Genomic DNA, 21,783 nt, shown 5'->3' with positions numbered 1-21,783 from the left:
CTTCATTATTCCACTCCATTATTCCATCTCCCTCTTCTCTCTCCACTCCATTATTCCATCTCCCCCTTCTCTCTCCACTCCATTATTCCATCCCCCTTCTCTCTCTTCTCTTTCCACTCCATTATTCCAGCTCCTCCTTATCTCTCCACTCCATTATTCCATCTCCCCTTCTCTCTCTTCTCTTTCCACTCCATTATTCCATCCCCCCTTCTCTCTCTTCTCTTTCCACTCCATTATTCAATCTCCCCCTTCTCTCTCTTCTCTTTCTCACTACATTATTCCATCTCCTCCTTCTCTCTCCACTCCACTATTCCATCACCTCCTTCTCTATCTTCTCTTTCCACTCCATTATTCCTGCTCCTCCTTCTCTCTCTTCTCTTTCTCACTACATTATTCCATCTCCTCCTTCTCTCTCCACTCCACTAGTCCATCACCTCCTTCTCTCTCTTCTCTTTTTCTACTCCATTATTCCAGCTCATCCTTCTCTCTCTTCTCTTTCCACTCCATTATTCAATCTCCCCCTTCTCTCTCTTCTCTTTCTCACTACATTATTCCATCTCCTCCTTCTCTCTCCACTCCACTATTCCATCTTCTCCTTCTCTCTCTTCTCTTTCCACTCCATTATTCCAGCTCCTCCTTCTCTCTCTTCTCTCTCTCTTCTCTTTCTCACTACATTATTCCATCTCCTCCTTCTCTCTCCACTCCACTACTCCATCACCTCCTTCTCTCTCTTCTCTTTCCACTTCATTATTCCATATCCCCCTTCTCTCTTTCTTTCCACTCCATTATTCCATCTCCCCCTTCTCTTTCCACTCCATTATTCAATCTCCTCCTTCTCTCTCTTCTCACTCCATTATTCCATCTCCCTCTTATCTTTCCACTCAATTATTCCATCTCCCCCTTCTCTTTCTTCTCTTTCCACTCCATTATTCCATCTCCCCCTTCTCTCTCCACTCCATTATTCCATCTCCCCCTTCTCTCTCTTCTCTTTCTTCTCCAATATTCCATCTCCTCCTTCTCTATCTTCTCTTTCCTCTCCAATATTCCATCTCCCGCTGCTCTCGCCACTCCATTATTCCATCTCCCCCTAATCCCCCTGCTCTCGCCACTCCATTATTCCATCTCCCCCTGCTCTCGCCACTCCATTATTCCATCTCCCCCTGCTCTCGCCACTCCAATATTCCATCTCCCCCTGCTCTCGCCACTCCATTATTCCATCTCCCCCTAATCCCCCTGCTCTCGCCACTCCATTATTCCATCTCCCCCTTCCGTCTCTTCTCTTTCCACTCCATTATTCCACCTCCCCCTTCTCTCTCCACTCCATTATTCCATCTCCCCCTAATCCCCCTGCTCTCGCCACTCCATTATTCCATCTCCCCCTGCTCTCGTCACTCCAATATTCCATCTCCCCCTGCTCTCGCCACTCCATTATTCCATCTCCCCCTGCTCTCGTCACTCCAATATTCCATCTCCCCCTTCTCTCTCCACTCCATTATTCCATCTCCCCCTAATCCCCCTGCTCTCGCCACTCCATTATTCCATCTCCCCCTTCCCTCTCTTCTCTTTCCACTCCATTATTCCATCTCCTCCTTCTCTCTCCACTCCAATATTCCATCTCCTCCTTCTCTCTCTTCTCTTTCCACTCCAATATTCCATCTCCCCCTGCTCTCGCCACTCCATTATTCCATCTCCTCCTTCTCTCTCCACTCTAATATTCCATCTCCTCCTTCTCTCTCTTCTCTTTCCACTCCAATATTCCATCTCCTCCTTCTCTCTCTTCTCTCTCCACTCCATTATTCCATCGCCCCCTTCTCTCTGTTCTCTTTCTTCTCCAATATTCCATCTCCTCCTTCTCTATCTTCTCTTTCCTCTCCAATATTCCATCTCCCGCTGCTCTCGCCACTCCATTATTCCATCTCCCCCTAATCCCCCTGCTCTCGCCACTCCATTATTCCATCTCCCCCTGCTCTCGCCACTCCATTATTCCATCTCCCCCTGCTCTCGCCACTCCAATATTCCATCTCCCCCTGCTCTCGCCACTCCATTATTCCATCTCCCCCTAATCCCCCTGCTCTCGCCACTCCATTATTCCATCTCCCCCTTCCCTCTCTTCTCTTTCCACTCCATTATTCCACCTCCCCCTTCTCTCTCCACTCCATTATTCCATCTCCCCCTAATCCCCCTGCTCTCGCCACTCCATTATTCCATCTCCCCCTGCTCTCGTCACTCCAATATTCCATCTCCCCCTGCTCTCGCCACTCCATTATTCCATCTCCCCCTGCTCTCGTCACTCCAATATTCCATCTCCCCCTTCTCTCTCCACTCCATTATTCCATCTCCCCCTAATCCCCCTGCTCTCGCCACTCCATTATTCCATCTCCCCCTTCCCTCTCTTCTCTTTCCACTCCATTATTCCATCTCCTCCTTCTCTCTCCACTCCAATATTCCATCTCCTCCTTCTCTCTCTTCTCTTTCCACTCCAATATTCCATCTCCCCCTGCTCTCGCCACTCCATTATTCCATCTCCTCCTTCTCTCTCCACTCCAATATTCCATCTCCTCCTTCTCTCTCTTCTCTTTCCACTCCAATATTCCATCTCCTCCTTCTCTCTCTTCTCTTTCCACTCCATTATTCCACCTCCCCTTCTCTCTCCACTCCAATATTCCATCTCCCCCTTCTCTCTCCACTCCAATATTCCATCTCCCCCTTCTCTCTCCACTCCATTATTCCACCTCCCCCTTCTCTCTCCACTCCATTATTCCATCTCCCCCTAATCACCCTGCTCTCGCCACTCCATTATTCCATCTCCCCCTGCTCTCGTCACTCCAATATTCCATCTCCCCCTGCTCTCGCCACTCCATTATTCCATCTCCCCCTGCTCTCGTCACTCCAATATTCCATCTCCCCCTGCTCTCGCCACTCCATTATTCCATCTCCCCCTTCCCTCTCTTCTCTTTCCACTCCATTATTCCATCTCTTCCTTCTCTCTCCACTCCAATATTCCATCTCCTCCTTCTCTCTCTTCTCTTTCCACTCCAATATTCCATCTCCTCCTTCTCTCTCTTCTCTTTCCACTCCATTATTCCACCTCCCCTTCTCTCTCCACTCCAATATTCCATCTCCCCCTTCTCTCTCCACTCCATTACTCCATCTCCCCCTTCTCTCTCTTCTCTTTCTCACTCCTGCTCTCTTGGGATTCCCGCACCAACATGTTGAGGTGTACACTCTAAAAACAAATGGTTCTACATAGTGCCAAATAAGGGTTCTTTGGCTTGTAAATATAACAGAACTCTTTTTGGTGCTAAATGGAACCTTTTTTTTGAAGGTTCTATAAAGAACCATGCTCATAAGGTTGGAACCTATACGGTGCTATTACCTTTTCCTAAGGGTCTATAATGAAACCATTCCAAAAATATTCTATATAGCACCAAACAGGATTTCCCGCTATGGTTAAAAACATTTTAGGGGCTCTATAGAACGCGTTTTAATGGTTTCATGGAGAATGGTTCTATAAAGAACCGTTCTCAATCTCAAAGGTCTTTGTAGAACCATAAAGGATTTTTCAATTCTTGTTTAATAGCCATATTATATTGTTAGAATTCCATAGGTTTTATTATTGTGTTTATTAACAAGTAGAATCGGGTGTGCTGGCTCTGGAACTACTGACATGTTCAACTGTCCTCAATTGACACCAGGCCATCCAACAGGTAAAAACTAACAGATTAGATCAAATGGAATGACACTCTCACTTCCCGTTGCACAAAAAAAGAGCTGTGTGCAAACCACACCACAGACTATTTGAATGAGTCGCCGCCAATATATTTACATTTTCACTAAAAGTGGAAAGAACCTTTTTTTTGGAACGGCAAAGAACCATTGAAAGGCTCAAAGGGTTGTTCGGGTCAATATGGTTCCACATGGAACCATCACCCCTGAGGAACCCTAATTGTTAGTGTGTAGTAGGCCTGCGGTGTGGACGTACAGTAGGCCTCACTCCCTCATAGCATGCCCATGCAGTGTGAGGGTAGCGGGGGTAAAGAGGGGAAGATGTAAGAGGAGAGGAGAGATTAAAGGGATGAAAGGGGGCAGAAGGGCAGAAGAAAGATTAGGACGGCTGAGAAGGGAGGAAGGCCGGCTAAGAAGGGATATGGGGGGTTGAAGGAGGTTGATTGATTAAAAGAGTTTCAACTATCACCAAGAAAAACACTGGGTATAATTTGGGATTTGCATGTGAATGTGTTCAGTCAAAAAATATATACTATAACACACACGCACGCACACACACGCACACGCACACACACACACACACACACACACACACACACACACACACACACACACACACACACACACACACACACACACACACACACACACACACACACACACACACACACACACACACACACACACACACACACACACACACACACACACACACACACACACACACCTCCAATATATGAAGGAGAGCAGAAGTGACAGTGTAAAATCGAGGGATGGAGGAGAGGACAGATGGAAACGAAGCTTCCAGGACTTCCTTTGGCCCTCTCTGACGGACAAATAAAACGACACACACACACTCAAAGAGCCCCATACGACAATACACATACCCACTCAACACACCACCACACAACACACAACACGCATAAGCATTCAACACAAAAACACCCTGATGTGTTATCCTTTTCATTGTCCTCCGTGCTTTCAACAACACGTCCATCTCTTCTTGAAAAGAAGGGAGTAGGCTGCTGTCAGATGGGAAGGACAGGGGGGGGGGGGGTGAGCAAGGGAGGGAAAGGTTGAGGGGTAAGAGAGGGAGGAGGAACGGGTGGGAGGAACAGGGAAGGGAAGGATGAACGTGTCAAGGGGAAGGGAGACTTTGCCCTCGAGCAAGAACCCTCCCGCGACTGTGTGTGTGTGCGTGTGTTGTGAGTAAGTTGTGACTTGGCCAATCTGACACACCCACAAGCCAGCAGACCTCCACATCCTGTTCGGGGCGTACGTTTGTCAAACACCACCGCCCTCTCTCCTCACCCACTCCCCCCCCCCCCCCCCCCCCCCCCCTCTCTCATACTGGTCAGACGGGTGAAGGAGTGTGTGTGAAGGGGGGAGTTCACCACAGTAAACAGAACAAACCTCTCTAAAATAAACAAGAGGAACGAGAGAGAGAGAGAGAGCAAGTGTAAGACGCCCCAGGGTTTGGTTTTTGAGGGCTTCTCTCTCTCACACACTTAAAAGCCACATGCAGACACACATAGACTAACACAGACACACAGAAAAATGCACACTTTGTTCACTGTCGAGTTCTGCTACACACACACACACCCACACACACACACACCCACACCCACACTCAGGCATTTAAACCACCACTCTCCCCTCCCTCTCTATCCAGCGTGCACGTGAATAACACCCAGTCAGAGGTCTGAGCAGAGCTACACATGCACCACAGAAAGCTGGACAGGCCATGGGGAGTTCAGGCCAACTGTCTGACGGATCTAGCCATTACAGAGCATCCCATCACTACAGCAGCACCGTCGTCTTAGTTAATACACTGTCCAACTACTACAGCAGTCCAACTGCCCTCCACTTTGATCCACACTACTGCCATTCCCTCAACTGGTTCCTTCGTAACACACATCCGTTCTACTATGTCAGTCAATCTTCTCTCTGTATGTCAATACAGAACCACACGAGCCCTATACTACTACACATGGTTGCTCACAGTCCAGGGTTCATCCACAGTGTGAGTATGCCTTTAGGTGTGGGCATATTTGCATGTTGTCTGTTGCTGTGTGTGTGTGTGTGTGTGTGTGTGTGTGTGTGTGTGTGTGTGTGTGTGTGTGTGTGTGTGTGTGTGCGTGTGTGCGTGTGTGCGTGTGTGCGTGTGTGCGTGTGTGCGTGCGTGCGTGTGTGCGTGTGTGTGTGTGTTTGAGATACTGTGAATGTTCAACTACAGCAGCCCCCTGTGCCAACAGGACATCCTGTCAGGGTGCCTTCTGGGTAACTTTAGATCTGAACGATCAATGTGCACCGAGCGCACATACTTGCGTGTGTGTATGGATGTGCATGAGTGCGTCCGGTGTGCGCGTGTGTGGGCTGTGGTTAGCTGGGGAGCACAGGCCCTGCCCAGGTGCACGGTGAGATGGCTAATCTTTAACCCCCCCCAGCTCAGTCGCTCCTCTCTCCTCCACCCTTCACTAATCCTCTCATCACCGCTCCTCTCCAATTTCCCCTCTTCTCTCCTCCTCCCATCCCTCCCTCTTAGCTGTGTTCCATTGGCAGTCTGTGGAGAGGTGGGGGTGCGGACGTTTTGGAAAAAGACATGGTCAGGCCTGGGGAGGAGGTGGCTTCCTGTACACCAGGGTTCTGTGGAGCCAGAAGGTTTATAAATACATCGGGTGTTAAAGTGGGAAGACCAGATCTCTGTGTTAGATGACACAATAGATGAAAGGGTGACAGATAGGCTAGTGTGCGTACATGTTTGCGTTTGTGGTGTAGGCGTAGGGGTTTCAGCTGGTGTACTGTCCATAATGTCCAACAGGATGTGAGGTCATACGACAAAGATGGAGGGTAGGCGTTGAGAAGTGGTGGTTGCCATGGCAATAACAGAACAGTGGGCTACTGAAAGAGAGACAGGAGGCAGAAGAGAGGAGGAGGGGGGGAAAACAGTGTAGCAGTCTTCCGTCACGACTACCAACAGAACAAATGACCATTCAGCCCCAAAACTGAGGGGCAGGGGGAAGTGGGGGAAGAGGGGAGGGAGTGAATGTAGGGGGGGAAGTGGGGGATATGGAGGGAGGTGGGGTGACAGGAGCACAACAAGTCAACAGGGTGGACAGGCTGCCAAAGAGCAGAGAGACATGGGGGAGGTTGGTGAAGATCGGAGAGATTGAGGGGGGAAAGAAAGAGAGGAAGAGAGAAAGAGAGTGAGAGAAGGCAAGAGTGAGAAAGCGAGACAATTCAACATCACCCAGGCATAACCCAGTACTTGTCAATCAGTGAGTCGTGAAGAGAGGGGTTAAAAATTAAGTCCACGTTTTGAAATATTAAATCTCCTTCGGTTTTTAATGGAGAGACGGTGAATTAAAAGGAGGAAGAGAAATACATAGAGTAGATTATTAAACTGGGAAAAAAGAGGAGGGATAGAAAACCAGAGAGGTGTGAGAGGGGTGAGGGGGTTGAAATCTGTTCATGGTGTTTTAAATATTAAACCTATTTCAAGTTTAATGAAGTGCAAATACTATGGGGAGAGTCTTAACTGGAGTACGGAGCGGAAGGGGGTGAAAGGGGGAGCTGATTCATTATTTCAGGCGTTCACCTTTAGACTGTGGAGACTTGGGGAGAAGGAAGGAAGGAAAAAAAGAGAAGACGAGAAAAAGTTGACGAAGAAGTGAGGAAGTGCGGGGCAGTTTTAAAGACGCCTTTTTGGCTACCCCAGGTGAGTGCGGAAGGCCCCATGGGATTTGTCAGAACGATGCGAGTACAATAGTCATACAGGCCCGAACACGCACAGATACAAATACACACACAGAGCAGAATGCCTGTCTGGTACTCGGCTAACAACAATAAAGGGATTGTATTTCATGAAAATCTTTGTCTGACATGGTTTACAAGGTGACCAACACACAAGGCCTAGTCTAAGAGAGTGTTGCGGACCTATGGGTAACATGTAATCTGCATAGAAACAGCATAAAGAGTCTGACCTCATCTTGAATAAATACTTTGTTTATATAGTACTGTGTGTGTGTGTGTGTGTGTGTGTGTGTGTGTGTGTGTGTGTGTGTGTGTGTGTGTGTGTGTGTGTGTGTGTGTGTGTGTGTGTGTGTGTGTGTGTGTGTGTGTGTGTGTGTGTGTGTGTGTGTGTGTGTGTGTGTGTGTGTGTGTGTACACATCACACTGTCCATCTCCTAAGAATTTCCAGAAATCCCCCTAGCCAAACCAAAAGGTCACAATGTGGGTTTTTCACAGATGGAAAAAAAACACTAAAAACTCACCAGTTCTTTTTTATTAGGCCAAACAGCAACTGTATACAGCCTACATTTACCCCCCAAACAAAGCTAACAGGAAGAGAGAGACAGTAAAGAAGAGACGTAACACAGAAATCAAATAGTTCCTAAGAACGAGTACCTCGCCTGAGTCATATGAAGGAATACAGTTGCATTAGTGTTATTTGGTAGCGAATTGTAAAAAAAGAAAAGTATGCCTTATTTATATATTGTATTTCGAAATTCTGTCCCTATCAAATACTATTATTAAGCACAATTTTCAAATACAGGATTTAACATGGAATATGGAATACAAGTGAAATGGTGGTATACAAACACATACCCTATTCAAAATGATCCTACATGTCTACTGTATACAAACACATACCCTATTCAAAATGATCCTACATGTCTACTGTATACAAACACATACCCTATTCAAAATGATCCTACATGTCTACTGTATACAAACACATACCCTATTCAAAATGATCCTACATGTCTACTGTATACAAACACATACCCTATTCAAAATGATCCTACATGTCTATGTATACAAACACATACCCTATTCAAAATGATCCTACATGTCTATGTATACAAACACATACCCTATTCAAAATGATCCTACATGTCTATGTATACAAACACGCACGCACGCACGCACACACAGACAATTCAGTTCGCTGCTCACTGGCCACGATAATGATATCAAGCCCACAGCAGATGTTTGCAAGTGAAGGGAATCTAAGGAAACCAAATCCTTATTCTCCCAGCTGTTTAAGTCAACATGTATGTTCATGAAAACACTAAATGGCTCAGTATTAAGACTTTCTGATCCGTACATAGTCTTGAAAACCCTAGGCAACACAGTGACTATAGGGTCTGGTTTCAATTATGGACTCTTTTGGCAGAGAGGAACTACATCACTGCCTACGACACTACTTTATCCACTTGAATAAAATACAAAATAGAAGCCGGCAAGACGGAGATCACCGAGGTCATTTTTAATGAGGGCATTTCGCAAGTGACTAGTTTGCATCAACTGCCTTCGCTAAAAACCCCTGCAAAGGTTTCGCCTGCAAAACTCCTTGCATGACTGCCTTGTGATTTGTTGGGAGAGTACTCAGAATGATTCGTTTCCCCTTCGCGACGCAGGCAGCGACGTAAGTTCCTCTATGCCAAAATATTCCATCATTGAAACCAGACCCTAGTCAGTGTGTTGCCTAGGGTTGGGTTTTTCTTGACTAATCCTTACACGTACATTCCCATGGCACTGCTACTGGTTGACACTGTTTGGAAGCATCATAAACACAGACAGTCCTACCTCTACGTCTCTGACAGCATCTCTGCTCCACTAAAACATCCACTCAGAGGAGGCATCTTAAAACAGCTAAGTCTATAAGGGGTAGTGGAGCCAGCGTCTATGGAGAGGCATCATCAAAGAGGGGGAGAGAGAGAGAGAGAGAGAGAGAGACAGAGAAACAGACAGAGAGACAGACAAACAAAGAGAGAGAGCGACGGTGAGAGAGGAAGAGAGAGAGAGAGAGAGAGAGAGAGAAACAGACAGAGAGACAGACAAACAAAGAGAGAGAGCGACAGTGAGAGAGGAAGAGAGAGAGAGAGAGAGAGAGAGAGAGAGAGAGAGAGAGAGAGAGAGAGAGACAGAGAAACAGACAGAGACAGACAAACAAAGAGAGAGAGCGACAGTGAGAGAGGAAGAGAGAGAGAGAGAGAGACAGAGAAACAGACAGAGAGACAGACAAACAAAGAGAGAGAGCGACAGTGAGAGAGGAAGAGAGAGAGAGAGAGAGACAGAGAAACAGACAGAGAGACAGACAAACAAAGAGAAAGAGCGACGGTGAGAGAGGAAGAGAGAGAGAGAGAGAGAGAGAGAGAGAGAGAGAGAGAGAGAGAGAGAGACAGAGAAACAGACAGAGAGACAGACAAACAAAGAGAGAGAGCGACGGTGAGAGAGGAAGAGAGAGAGAGAGAGAGACAGAGAAACAGACAGAGAGACAGACAAACAAAGAGAGAGAGCGACAGTGAGAGAGGAAGAGAGAGAGAGAGAGAGAGACAGAGAAACAGACAGAGAGACAGACAAACAAAGAGAGAGAGCGACGGTGAGAGAGGAAGAGAGAGAGAGAGAGAGCGTTGAGGCATTATTCCATCAATAAGGAATGAAGCAATTAAGCTAATCTCAAAGTTGAGGTGCCCTTCTCCTTCTTACCACTACTAGAGGACATAGAAAACCAACCGGACTGGATGGTCATAGAAACCAACCGGACTGGATGGTGGCTCCACACACACACACACACACACACACACACACACACACACACACACACACACACACACACACACACACACACACACACACACACACACACACACACACACACACACACACACACACACACACACTCTTTTACTAATCCAACCACAGGTGGTTGGTAGCACCTTAATTGGGGAGGACGAGCTCTTGGGAATGGCTGAAGCGGAATAGGTGGAATGGTATCGAACACAATGTTTCTATGTGTTTGACGCCGTTCCATTCGCCCTCAGCAGCCTCCATTGAATCCCACCATTCCCCTATAAACTACCGGTACAACCCCAGACCCCTTCCTCAAACACACAACCCTTCCTCTCGTACAGCCACTGAACCCTTGTTGCTAAAACTCCATGGTCAGACAACACACTACCAATACTGTCGACCCCTGAAAGACAACACCCCATTACTGCACACGAGACTTCAACTAAACCACTACTCTCACACATCCAAAGACCAGCTCTGGCAGGGGAAACGGCAATTCAGCGCCTGACAGCTTGAACTACTGTACCGAAAACCTTTCACAAAATATGGAAGGCAAAATACCACTGATAGGTAAATGCCAGGGTTTGGCTGCACTAGTGCCAAACACTGCCAAAATACATTACCGGCAAACAGAGACTTCCTGTAACCTTTAGTCAATGCTGAGAGAACATTTCCTGGGTAATGCCAACCCTGCAACCTTACTCTGCTCTGGACAAAACTGTGCATGTATGTGTGCGTGCAGGTGTGTGTGTGTGTGTGTGTGTGTGTGTGTGTGTGTGTGTGTGTGTGTGTGTGTGTGTGTGTGTGTGTGTGTGTGTGTGTGTGTGTGTGTGTGTGTGTGTGTGTGTGTGTGTGTGTGTGTGTGTGTGTGTGTGTTTATGTGTCCCGGACTTCAAGACAATTTAGAGTTAAGTAGGTAAATTAATAAAAAGCTTATACGGATCCGTCCTTCACTCCTCCCTCCCTCCCTCTCAATCCCTTCCCTGCCTCTCCCCACTCTCCCTCCTCCTTCTAGCCTCTCTCTCACCTCTCTCCCTCCCCCGTCTCCGATTCTGCCTTGCCCCATACTTTTCTCTCTTCTGCCCTCCCTCTCTCTTTTCCCTCCCCCCTCTTCTCTCCTAACTTGCCACCCTTTCCTCTTCTTCCCCCCCTACTCCTCCCACCCGGCCCTGTCTTTCTCCTCTTCGTCTCTCCCCCTCCCCCCTCTTCGGAGAAGTCCTTCCCTAAACCCCAGAGTCTGGATGGCGAGGACGCGCTGGTAATCCATGCGCTGACCCAGGTCAATTCAATTATCCTGTTTTCTTTAGCTGCTACCACGCGTGTGCCCATTTCACAGCCAACTCCCTTAATGCACCCATGATTAGCTTCCCCTCACTTTTAATGATCTACCTATTCACACACACACACACACACATACACCTCGTAACGATCGAAGCCAGCCTGTGTCAGACACACACACACACACACACACACACACACACACACACACACACACACACACACACACACACACACACACACACACACACACACACACACACACACACACACACACACACACACACACACACACACACACACACACACACACACACACACACACACACACACACACACACACACACACACATCTTGTACCTACTGACATCTGCCAATGGCCATAAAGGAGAGAAAGACACACACCTAATGGTTTAATGTTCCCTCTAAAGGAATCTAAACACTCCCAGAGTTATCTACATGTCTATTCCAAGGATCAGGAGGTTTCTGGGAACAGGTTTGTTATCTAAGGGAATTCATCTGTACTGTCTACCATTTTTTACAGTTGAAGTCGGAAGTTTACATACACCTTAGCCAAATACATTTAAACTCAGTTTTTCACAATTCCTGACATTTAATCCAAGTAACAATTGCCTGTCTTAGGCCAGTTAGGATCACCACTTTATTTTAAGAATGTGAAATGTCAGAATAATAGTAGAGAGAATGATTTATTTCAGCTTTTATTTCTTTCATCACATTCCCAGTGGGTCAGAAGTTGAAATATACTCAATTAGTATTTGTTTTTCAGTTTTTTCTATTGTATTATTGACTGTGTGTTTGTTTATTCCATGTGTAACTCTGTGTTGTTGTATGTGTCAAACTGCTTTGCTTTATCTTGGCCAGGTTGCAGTTGTAAATGAGAACTTGTTCTCAACTAGCCTACATGGTTAAATAAAGGTGAAATAAAAAATAAATTCATTATTTAAATATAGGTGAAATAAATAAAAAAATTGGTAGCATTGCCTTTAAATTGTTTAACTTGGGTCAAACGTTTCAGGTAGTCTTCCACAAGCTTCCCTCAATAAGTTGGGTGAATTTTGGCCAATTCCTCCTGACAGAGCTGGTGTAACTTTGTCAGGTTTGTAGGCCTCCTTGCTCGCACACGCTTTTTCAGTTCTGCCCACAAATTTTCTATAAGATTGAGGTCAGGGCTTTGTGATGGCCACTCCAATACAATGACTTTGTTGTCCTTAAGCGATTATGCCACAACTTTGGAAGTATGCTTGGGGTCATTGTCCATTTGGAAGACCCATTTGCGACCAAGCTTTAACTTCCTGACTGATGTCTTGAGATGTTGCTTCAATATATCCACATCATTTTTCTTCCTCATGAAGCCATCTATTTTGTGAAGTGCACCAGTCCCTCTTGCACCAAAGCACCACAACTACATGATGCTGCCACCCCCATGCTTCACGGTTGGGATGACGTTCTTCGGACGTTCTTCCCCCTTTTTCCTCCAAACATAACGATGGTCAATATGGCCAAACAGTTCTATTTTTGTTTCATCAGACCAGAGGACATTTCTCCAAAAAGTACGATCTTTGTCCCCATGTGCAGTTGCAAACCGTAGTCTGGCGTTTTATGGTGGTTTTTGAGCAGTGGCTTCTTCCTTGCTGACCGGCCTTTCAGGTTATGTCGATATAGGACTCATTTTACTGTGGATATAGATACTTTTGTACCTGTTTCCTCCAGCATCTTCACAAGGTCTTTTGCTGTTGTTCTGGGATTGATTTGCAATTTTCGCACCGAAGTACGTTCATCTCTAGGAGACAGAACGAGTCTCCTTCCTGAGCGGTATGACGGCTGCGTGGTCCCATGGTGTTTATACTTGCGTACTATTGTTTGTACAGATGTTAAGCAAAGAGGCACTGAGTTTGAAGGTAGGTCTTGAAATACATCCACAGGTACACCTCCAATTGACTCAAATGATGTCGATTAGCCTATCAGAAGCTTCTAAAGCCATGACATTATTTTCTAGAATTTTCCAAGCTGTTTAAAGGCACAGTCAACTTAGTGTATGTAAACTTCTGACCCACTGGAATTGTGATACAGTGAATTATAAGTCAATTGAAGCTTATCCTCAATACTGACAAAACTAAACTAATGGTGTTTTCTAATGCAAGAAATAGACCTCTGAACCTTTCACTTATTACTACCTGTCAGGGCAAGGTGATTGAGGTTGTAACCTCATATAAATATCTTGGAATTCTAATTGATGACGGCCTCTCTTTTAAATTGCATATTCAACAACTTACAAAAAACTTTAAGCTGATATTGAGATTTTATTTTAGGAATAAGGCCTGTTTTTCTTTTGAAGCCAGAAGGAGTCTAGTATCAGCTAGATTTATGCCTTTACTAGACTATGGGGATATTTTATATATGAATGCTTCCGCTCAGTGTTTGAGATCAATTGACACTCTTTACCGTGGCACTTTGAGATTTATTTTAAACTGCAAAACCCTTACGCACCACTACACCTTGTATACCAGGGTTGGCTGGCCTTCTCTAGTCACTCGTAGGCTCAGTCACTAGTATACTTTAATTTCTAAAGCCATTTTGGGTTTACTACCTTTTTATTTGGCAATTTTTATTGTTCAGAAATGTGGTGGGTACTCTCTTCGTTCGCTGGACTTTATCCTGCTAACTGTTCCAAGTGTCCGAACTGAATTTGGTAAAAGGGCTTTTATGTATGTAAATAATTTTAAACTGGAAGAACTTGTCCCGATTGGTGTTTTTAAATCACTGATGAAGGATTTTGAGGCTGATTCCCTGACCTGTCAATGTTTTTAATTTGCTGTTTTTGATTTTGTTATACTCTTGTGAATTCTATGGTTTTTACTAGATTACTTGTAGTTTTTCATGTTGTCTGTCTGTCATTTTTGTAATGACTTGGTGCTGCCTATCTTGGCCAGGATGCTCTTGAAAAAGAGATTTTAAATCTCAATGAGCCCTTCCTGGTTAAATAAAATAAAATAAAAACAATAAGTGAAATAATCTGTCTGTAAACAATTGTTTGAAAAATGACTTGTGTCATGCACAAAGTAGATGTCCTAACCGACTTGCCAAAGCTATAGTTTTGTTAACAAGAAATGTGTGGAGTGGTTGGAAAACGAGTTTGAATGAATCCAACCTAAGTGTATGTAAACTTCCGACTTCAACTGTACGTGCCTTTTGCTATACCTTTCAAAATGATATAAGATAATCATGTTACCAAATATGGGTAGATACAACCAAAGCATATAGCACAAGCTGCCTTCCCTTCTCCTGTACCGAGGAGGAAGCTCACCTACCTGGGATCCTGGACCACCATACCATCTCCATCACACTCTCTCTGTAACCCACCCCACCCTCCCCTCCCCATGTACCCAGGGTAAGAGTGTCCTACCTGGGATGTCTTTTCCATTGTAGCTCCACCCCGTCACGCCCATCATGGAGGGCAGCGGCGACCCCGGCCTGCTGTCTCGGTCCCCCTCGGCCTGCTGGGTAATGTGTCTGACCGTGTCCTTGTTCTTCCTGTTCTTCCTCCGCCCAGACCCAGAGGGCTGCCACGGCCCTTCACCTCCTCCCCCCTGATCCCCCTGTGTCCCTGCACCCACATTGGGCCCATCCCGGGGGTGAGAAACTGAGGAGGGTGAGACTTGTTCCTCTTTGACAGGGCGGTAGTTGTGTGGCCAGGCGGGCTGGGAGTCGTGACCACCGTCCTCCTGGCTCTCGTGGCTCTTGGGGGGCTCCTGGTCCTCTTTCCCGTATGTACTGCCACTACCCTCATGGCAGCTGGCAATGGCGGAGTCCCCAGAGGAGTTGGCCGGGCTTGTACGCCTCCCCAGCCAGGGCGAGGAGCTTCGTCCTGATATGATAGACACCAAGGCTTCTGACGCCACCCCTCCTACACCTCCCCCACCTCCTCCTCCACCTCCCCCTAGACCAGCGCCCGCGGCAGCCCCCGTCTCAAAGTCGGCCAGTTCGTCGGCCAGTTCGGAGCGGATACTGATGTCCAGCGCGGCCTTGATGAAGCCGTGGCAGGCCTGGACAATGTCGGTCATTTGCAGGTAGCTGGCGGCTGACATCACCTCAATGACATTCTTACTGGTCAGCGCCAGGTGGGCCGAGTACATGAAGTCCAGAATGGCCTTGAAGCCCGTCGCTGTGACGATGTCCAGGTGAGTGACAGTTGTCTGGTGATGCGGCTCCGCCCCTTTCTTCACCTGAATGATGAACAATAACACGTTTGATGACCTGTCGTTATTATTTAGCCATTTACATTTACATTTGAGTCAGTTAGCAGACGCGCTGATCCAGAGCACTCATCTTATGACACAGTAGCTAGCTGAGACAACCACATATCACAGTTGTAGTAAGTAGATTTTCCCTCAATAAAGTAGCGAAGGGTGAGTAGGGAAAGACAAGTGCCGTGGGGTTTAATTAAGATACTCTTTGAAGAGGCAGGGTTGAAGACTCCACTGTCCCGACGTTAGGCACCATTGGGGTGCCTTCTCACCAACTCAATATGCTTAACATAGGATGAGGGTGATCAGTCATTCAATCAACCAATCAATCAATTAACCCCATATAGAGCAGGCAAAGGGGACAGCAGCACTTAACTGCGATCTGGGACTAAGGCCAACCTCCAGTCCTCCACCTCCAACGTACATAAACATCTCCACAGATCTCCCACACCCACCTGGCAGTAAAGGGTCTTGAAGTAGCGCGATGAGCCCAGGAGGATGTTCTTGTGGGCCTTGAAGATCTTCCCGTCCACGATGACACAGGCGTCACACAGGATGCCATGCTGCCGCTGCTCGTTGAGCTCCCGCAGGAGCTGCCGGTAGTGGGACGCTATCTCCATGTCCTCCTTCCTGTTGCTATTCATTTGGTTAGCTGACCTGTAAGCCTCTCCTGGATACAGTCTGAGGGAGAGAGACGGGGTTGGGAGGAGAGAGAGTTTACAGTTTCATTTGGTTAGCAGACTGGGAGGGAGGGAGACTGGGACGGTGGTAGGTAGGTTATAACAAACCAGTCCACCATCCAATACAGTTTCCCAGCGTGTTACAGTAAAACATTGACAGAGTTTGGGAGTATGAGATGAGCTGTACAATTCCTAATGACTAATTACCACAAAGCGTAAAGAATGCCACACATTGCCTCAAAATCCCTGATTCAAAGCGATGCAAAATACCCCAACATGGCCCAATCAACTACTGACAAACCAAGCACTGTGGACTAGTCCTGTATCTTGGACCGTGATAAATATCACAATAATGCTCCTGACGACCAGGCAACGACATCAATAGAAAAACTATTTCAACTGCTGTGGTTTGTTGTCCAAAAGAACTCTGCAATAAATCTCCAAAAATGACTCTGTGTGTGTACAGCCTGGATAACTGTGGCTCACTCTGAAGACTAGAGGCTATGTGTGTGTGTGTGTGTGTGTGTGTGTGTGTGTGTGTGTGTGTGTGTGTGTGTGTGTGTGTGTGTGTGTGTGTGTGTGTGTGTGTGTGTGTGTGTGTGTGTGTGTGTGTGTGTGTGTGTGCGCGTGCGCGTGCGTGCGTGTGAGAGCGCACAAGTCCTTGCTTCTCTCTCTCTCTATGGGGAGAACAGGCTAGACTAGCTCCTCCATTTGGCTTCTTTCCACCCCATCACCCCGCTAACTGACCTACAGTGATTACGCACAACTCTTCAACAAAACAGAGCTGAACTGCTTTACAGTGTGTATGTGCTGCATAGCATTTCATTCAGTCAGTGCCCTCTCTTACTGGGATATACGTCTTTTATGTGTATGGATGGCCTTCCTACTGGGGTGCTAATCAATAGGTAAGGGTTTGACGAGAACTCAACAGAGCCCTCTGTCCCCTCTGACTGTTCACAGGTTAAAGGCGGACGGAAAACACACAGGAGAGACGGAGAGGAGGAGAGAGAGGAGAGAGAGGAGAGAGAGGAGAGAGAGGAGAGAGAGGAGAGAGAAAGGGGGCGGGAGGGAGGATCGAGGAGAACAAAGGGACATTGCCATGCCGACGCACTTACAGTGTGAATTGGAGAATGAATAGTGACACAAACACGCAGAAATACACACAGCCACATGAACTGCACTCGCAGACACACATGTCAACACAACACACAGGTCAACACACAGGTCAACACACAGGCCGATACACACGCACACACACACACCAACACACACTGACACACAGCTGGAGCATTAGCATTCCCCGCTAGAGTTCTCTCCTTGGTGAGCGCTACGCAGAGTGTTACCAAATGCAGTGCTGATTTGTTTTGGGAATGCCACAGCTGTCACCCCTCATTGGCTGTTCAGGGAGACGACAGCCGTGGTTGGCTGAGGTGACAGCAGCGTTTGCTTGGGGGCCGGCACACTTCAGGTCATGTTTGAGAAAGCTGTGCTCAACCTGATGGCTTGTAAGATCACATCAATCCCGTGTGTCTCTCACATCCGCTCAAACGAACATACCTTAAGTCTGTCTCTGTGTGCGTGCGTGTGAATGTGTGCGTGCATGCAAGGGTGCGTGTGTGTGAGCGTGCGTATGTGTGTGTGTTGGGGGGAATAGAGGGTGGGCTTGTTGAGGGTGTTGACGGTCACACACAACTGACTGCTTCCTCACACACACAACTGGCTGCTTCCACACACACACACAACTGACTGCTTCCTCACAAACACAACTGACTGCTTCCTCACACACACAACTAGCTGCTTCCTCACACACACAACTGACTGCTTCCTCACACACACAACTGACTGCTTCCTCACACACACAACTAGCTGCTTCCTCACACACACAACTGACTGCTTCCTCACACACACAACTGACTGCTTCCTCACACACACAACTGACTGTTTCCTCACACACACAACTGGCTGCTTCCTCACACACACAACTGGCTGCTTCCTCACACACACAACTGGCTGCTTCCTCACACACACAACTGGCTGCTTCCTCACACACACAACTGACTGCTTCCTCACACACACAACTGACTGCTTCCTCACAAACACAACTGACTGCTTCTTCACACACACAACTGACTGCTTCCTCACACACACAACTAGCTGCTTCCTCACACACACAACTGACTGCTTCCTCACACACACAACTGACTGCTTCCTCACACACACAACTGACTGCTTCCTCACACAACCAACTGACTGCTTCGTCACACACACAACTGGCTGCTTCCTCACACACACAACTGGCTGTTTCCTCACACACACACAACTGACTGCTTCCTCACACACAACCAACTGGCTGCTTCCTCACACACACAACTGGCTGCTTCCTCACACACACAACTGACCGCTTCCTCACACACACAACTGGCTGCTTCCTCACACACACAACTGACTGCTTCCTCACACACACAACTGACTGCTTCCTCACACACACAACTGACTGCTTCCTCACACACAACTGGCTGCTTCCTCACACACACAACTGACTGGCTGCTTCCTCAAATACAACTGACTGCTTCCTCACACAACTGGCTGCTTCCTCACACACACACAACTGACTGCTTCCTCACACACACACAACCAACTGGCTGCTTCCTCACACACACACAACTGGCTGCATCCTCACACACACAACTAGCTGCTTCCTCACACAACCAACTGACTGCTTCCTCACGCAACCAACTGACTGCTTCCTCACACAACCAACTGACTGCTTCCTCACACAACCAACTGACTGCTTCCTCACACACACAACTGGCTGCTTCCTCACACACACAACTGACTGCTTCCTCACACACACAACTGACTGCTTCCTCACACACACAACTGAATGCTTCCTCACACACACAACTGACTGCTTCCTCACACACACAACTGACTGCTTCCTCACAAACACAACTGACTGCTTCTTCACACACACAACTGACTGCTTCCTCACACACACAACTAGCTGCTTCCTCACACACACAACTGGCTGCTTCCTCACACACACAACTAGCTGCTTCCTCACACACACAACTGGCTGCTTCCTCACCATACAACTAGCTGCTTCCTCACACACACAACTGGCTGCTTCCTCACACACACAACTGGCATCTTCCTCACACACACAACTAGCTGCTTCCTCACACACACAACTGGCATCTTCCTCACACACAACTGACTGCTTCCTCACACACACAACTAGCTGCTTCCTCACACAACCAACTGACTGCTTCCACACACACACAACTGACTGCTTCATCACACACACAACTAGCTGCTTCCTCACACACACAACTGGCTGCTTCCTCACACACACAACTAGCTGCTTCCTCACACACACAACTGGCTGCTTCCTCACCATACAACTAGCTGCTTCCTCACACACACAACTGGCTGCTTCCTCACACACACAACTGGCATCTTCCTCACACACAACTGACTGCTTCCTCACACACACAACTAGCTGCTTCCTCACACAACCAACTGACTGCTTCCACACACACACAACTGACTGCTTCATCACACACACAACTAGCTGCTTCCTCACACAACCAACTGACTGCTTCCTCACACACACAACTGGCTGCTTCCTCACACACACAACTGGCTGCTTCCTCACACAACCAACTGTCTGCTTCCTCACACACACAACTGACTGCTTCCTCACACACACAAATGACTGCTTCCTAACACACACAACTGACTGCTTCCTCACACACACACACAACTGGCTGCTTCCTCACACACACACACACAACTGACTGCTTCCTCACACACACAACTGACTGCTTCCTCACACACACAACTGGCTGCTTCCTCACACACAACTGGCTGCTTCCTCACACACACAACTGACTGCTTCCTCACACACACACAACTAGCTGCTTCCTCACACACACAACTGGCTGCTTCCTCACACACACACAACTAGCTGCTTCCTCACACACACAACTGACTGCTTCCTCACACACACATTTGGCTGCTTCCACACACACAACTGGCTGCTTCCTCACACATACACAACTAGCTGCTTCCTCACACACACAACTGGCTGCTTCCTCACACACACACAACTAGCTGCTTCCACACACACACAACTGGCTGCTTCCTCACACACCCAACTGGCTGCTTCCACACACACACAACTAGCTGCGTCCTCACACAACTGACTGCTTCCTCACACACACACAACTGGCTGCTTCCTCACACACATAACTGACTGCTTCCTCACACACACAACTAGCTGCTTCCTCACACACACACAACCAACTGACTGCTTCCTCACACACACAACTGACTGCTTCCTCACACACACAACTGGCTGCTTCCTCACACACACACACAACTGACTGCTTCCTCACATACACAACTGGCTGCTTCCTCACACACACAACTGGCTGCTTCCTCACACACACAACCAACTGACTGCTTCCTCACACAACCAACTGACTGCTTCCTCACACAACCAACTGACTGCTTCCTCACACAACCAACTGACTGCTTCCTCACACACACAACTGACTGCTTCCTCACACACACAACTGACTGCTTCCTCACACAACCAACTGACTGCTTCCCCACACAACCAACGGACTGCTTCCTCACACACACAACGGACTGCTTCTTCACACACACAACTAGCTGCTTCCTCACACAACCAACTGACTGCTTCCTCACACACACAACGGACTGCTTCCTCACACAACCAACTGACTGCTTCCTCACACACACAACTGACTGCTTCCTCACACACACAACTAGCTGCTTCCTCACACACACAACTGGCTGCTTCCTCACCATACAACTAGCTGCTTCCTCACACACACAACTGGCTGCTTCCTCACACACACAACTGGCATCTTCCTCACACACAACTGACTGCTTCCTCACACACACAACTAGCTGCTTCCTCACACAACCAACTGACTGCTTCCACACACACACAACTGACTGCTTCATCACACACACAACTAGCTGCTTCCTCACACAACCAACTGACTGCTTCCTCACACACACAACTGGCTGCTTCCTCACACACACAACTGGCTGCTTCCTCACACAACCAACTGTCTGCTTCCTCACACACACAACTGACTGCTTCCTCACACACACAAATGACTGCTTCCTAACACACACAACTGACTGCTTCCTCACACACACACACAACTGGCTGCTTCCTCACACACACACACACAACTGACTGCTTCCTCACACAC

General features: G+C 47.5%; 1 protein-coding gene across 4 annotated transcripts in view; it reads right to left on the bottom strand.

The window, feature by feature from the left end:
• LOC129824388 (zinc finger and BTB domain-containing protein 46-like) overlaps window positions 1–21,783 on the bottom strand; it is a 117,469-nt gene that overhangs the window by 72,372 nt on the left and 23,314 nt on the right. For all 4 annotated transcript variants that reach the window (XR_008754747.1, XM_055883980.1, XM_055883981.1 and 1 more), the window contains exons 3-4: window positions 16,304–16,529; window positions 15,008–15,827 (exon numbers count right to left, since the gene is read on the bottom strand). Coding sequence is in view for 3 of the 4 variants with exons in the window: in XM_055883980.1 (XP_055739955.1) it covers window positions 15,008–15,827; window positions 16,304–16,529 (1,046 nt within the window). In the remaining variant the exon portion in view is untranslated. The remainder of the gene's footprint in view (window positions 1–15,007; window positions 15,828–16,303; window positions 16,530–21,783) is intronic.

This window comes from Salvelinus fontinalis, chromosome 26, assembly GCF_029448725.1.
Source record: "Salvelinus fontinalis isolate EN_2023a chromosome 26, ASM2944872v1, whole genome shotgun sequence".
Lineage (NCBI taxonomy): Eukaryota > Metazoa > Chordata > Actinopteri > Salmoniformes > Salmonidae > Salvelinus > Salvelinus fontinalis.
Note: the sequence above shows the minus strand (reverse complement) of the source record. Positions and strands in the feature narration are given on the sequence as shown.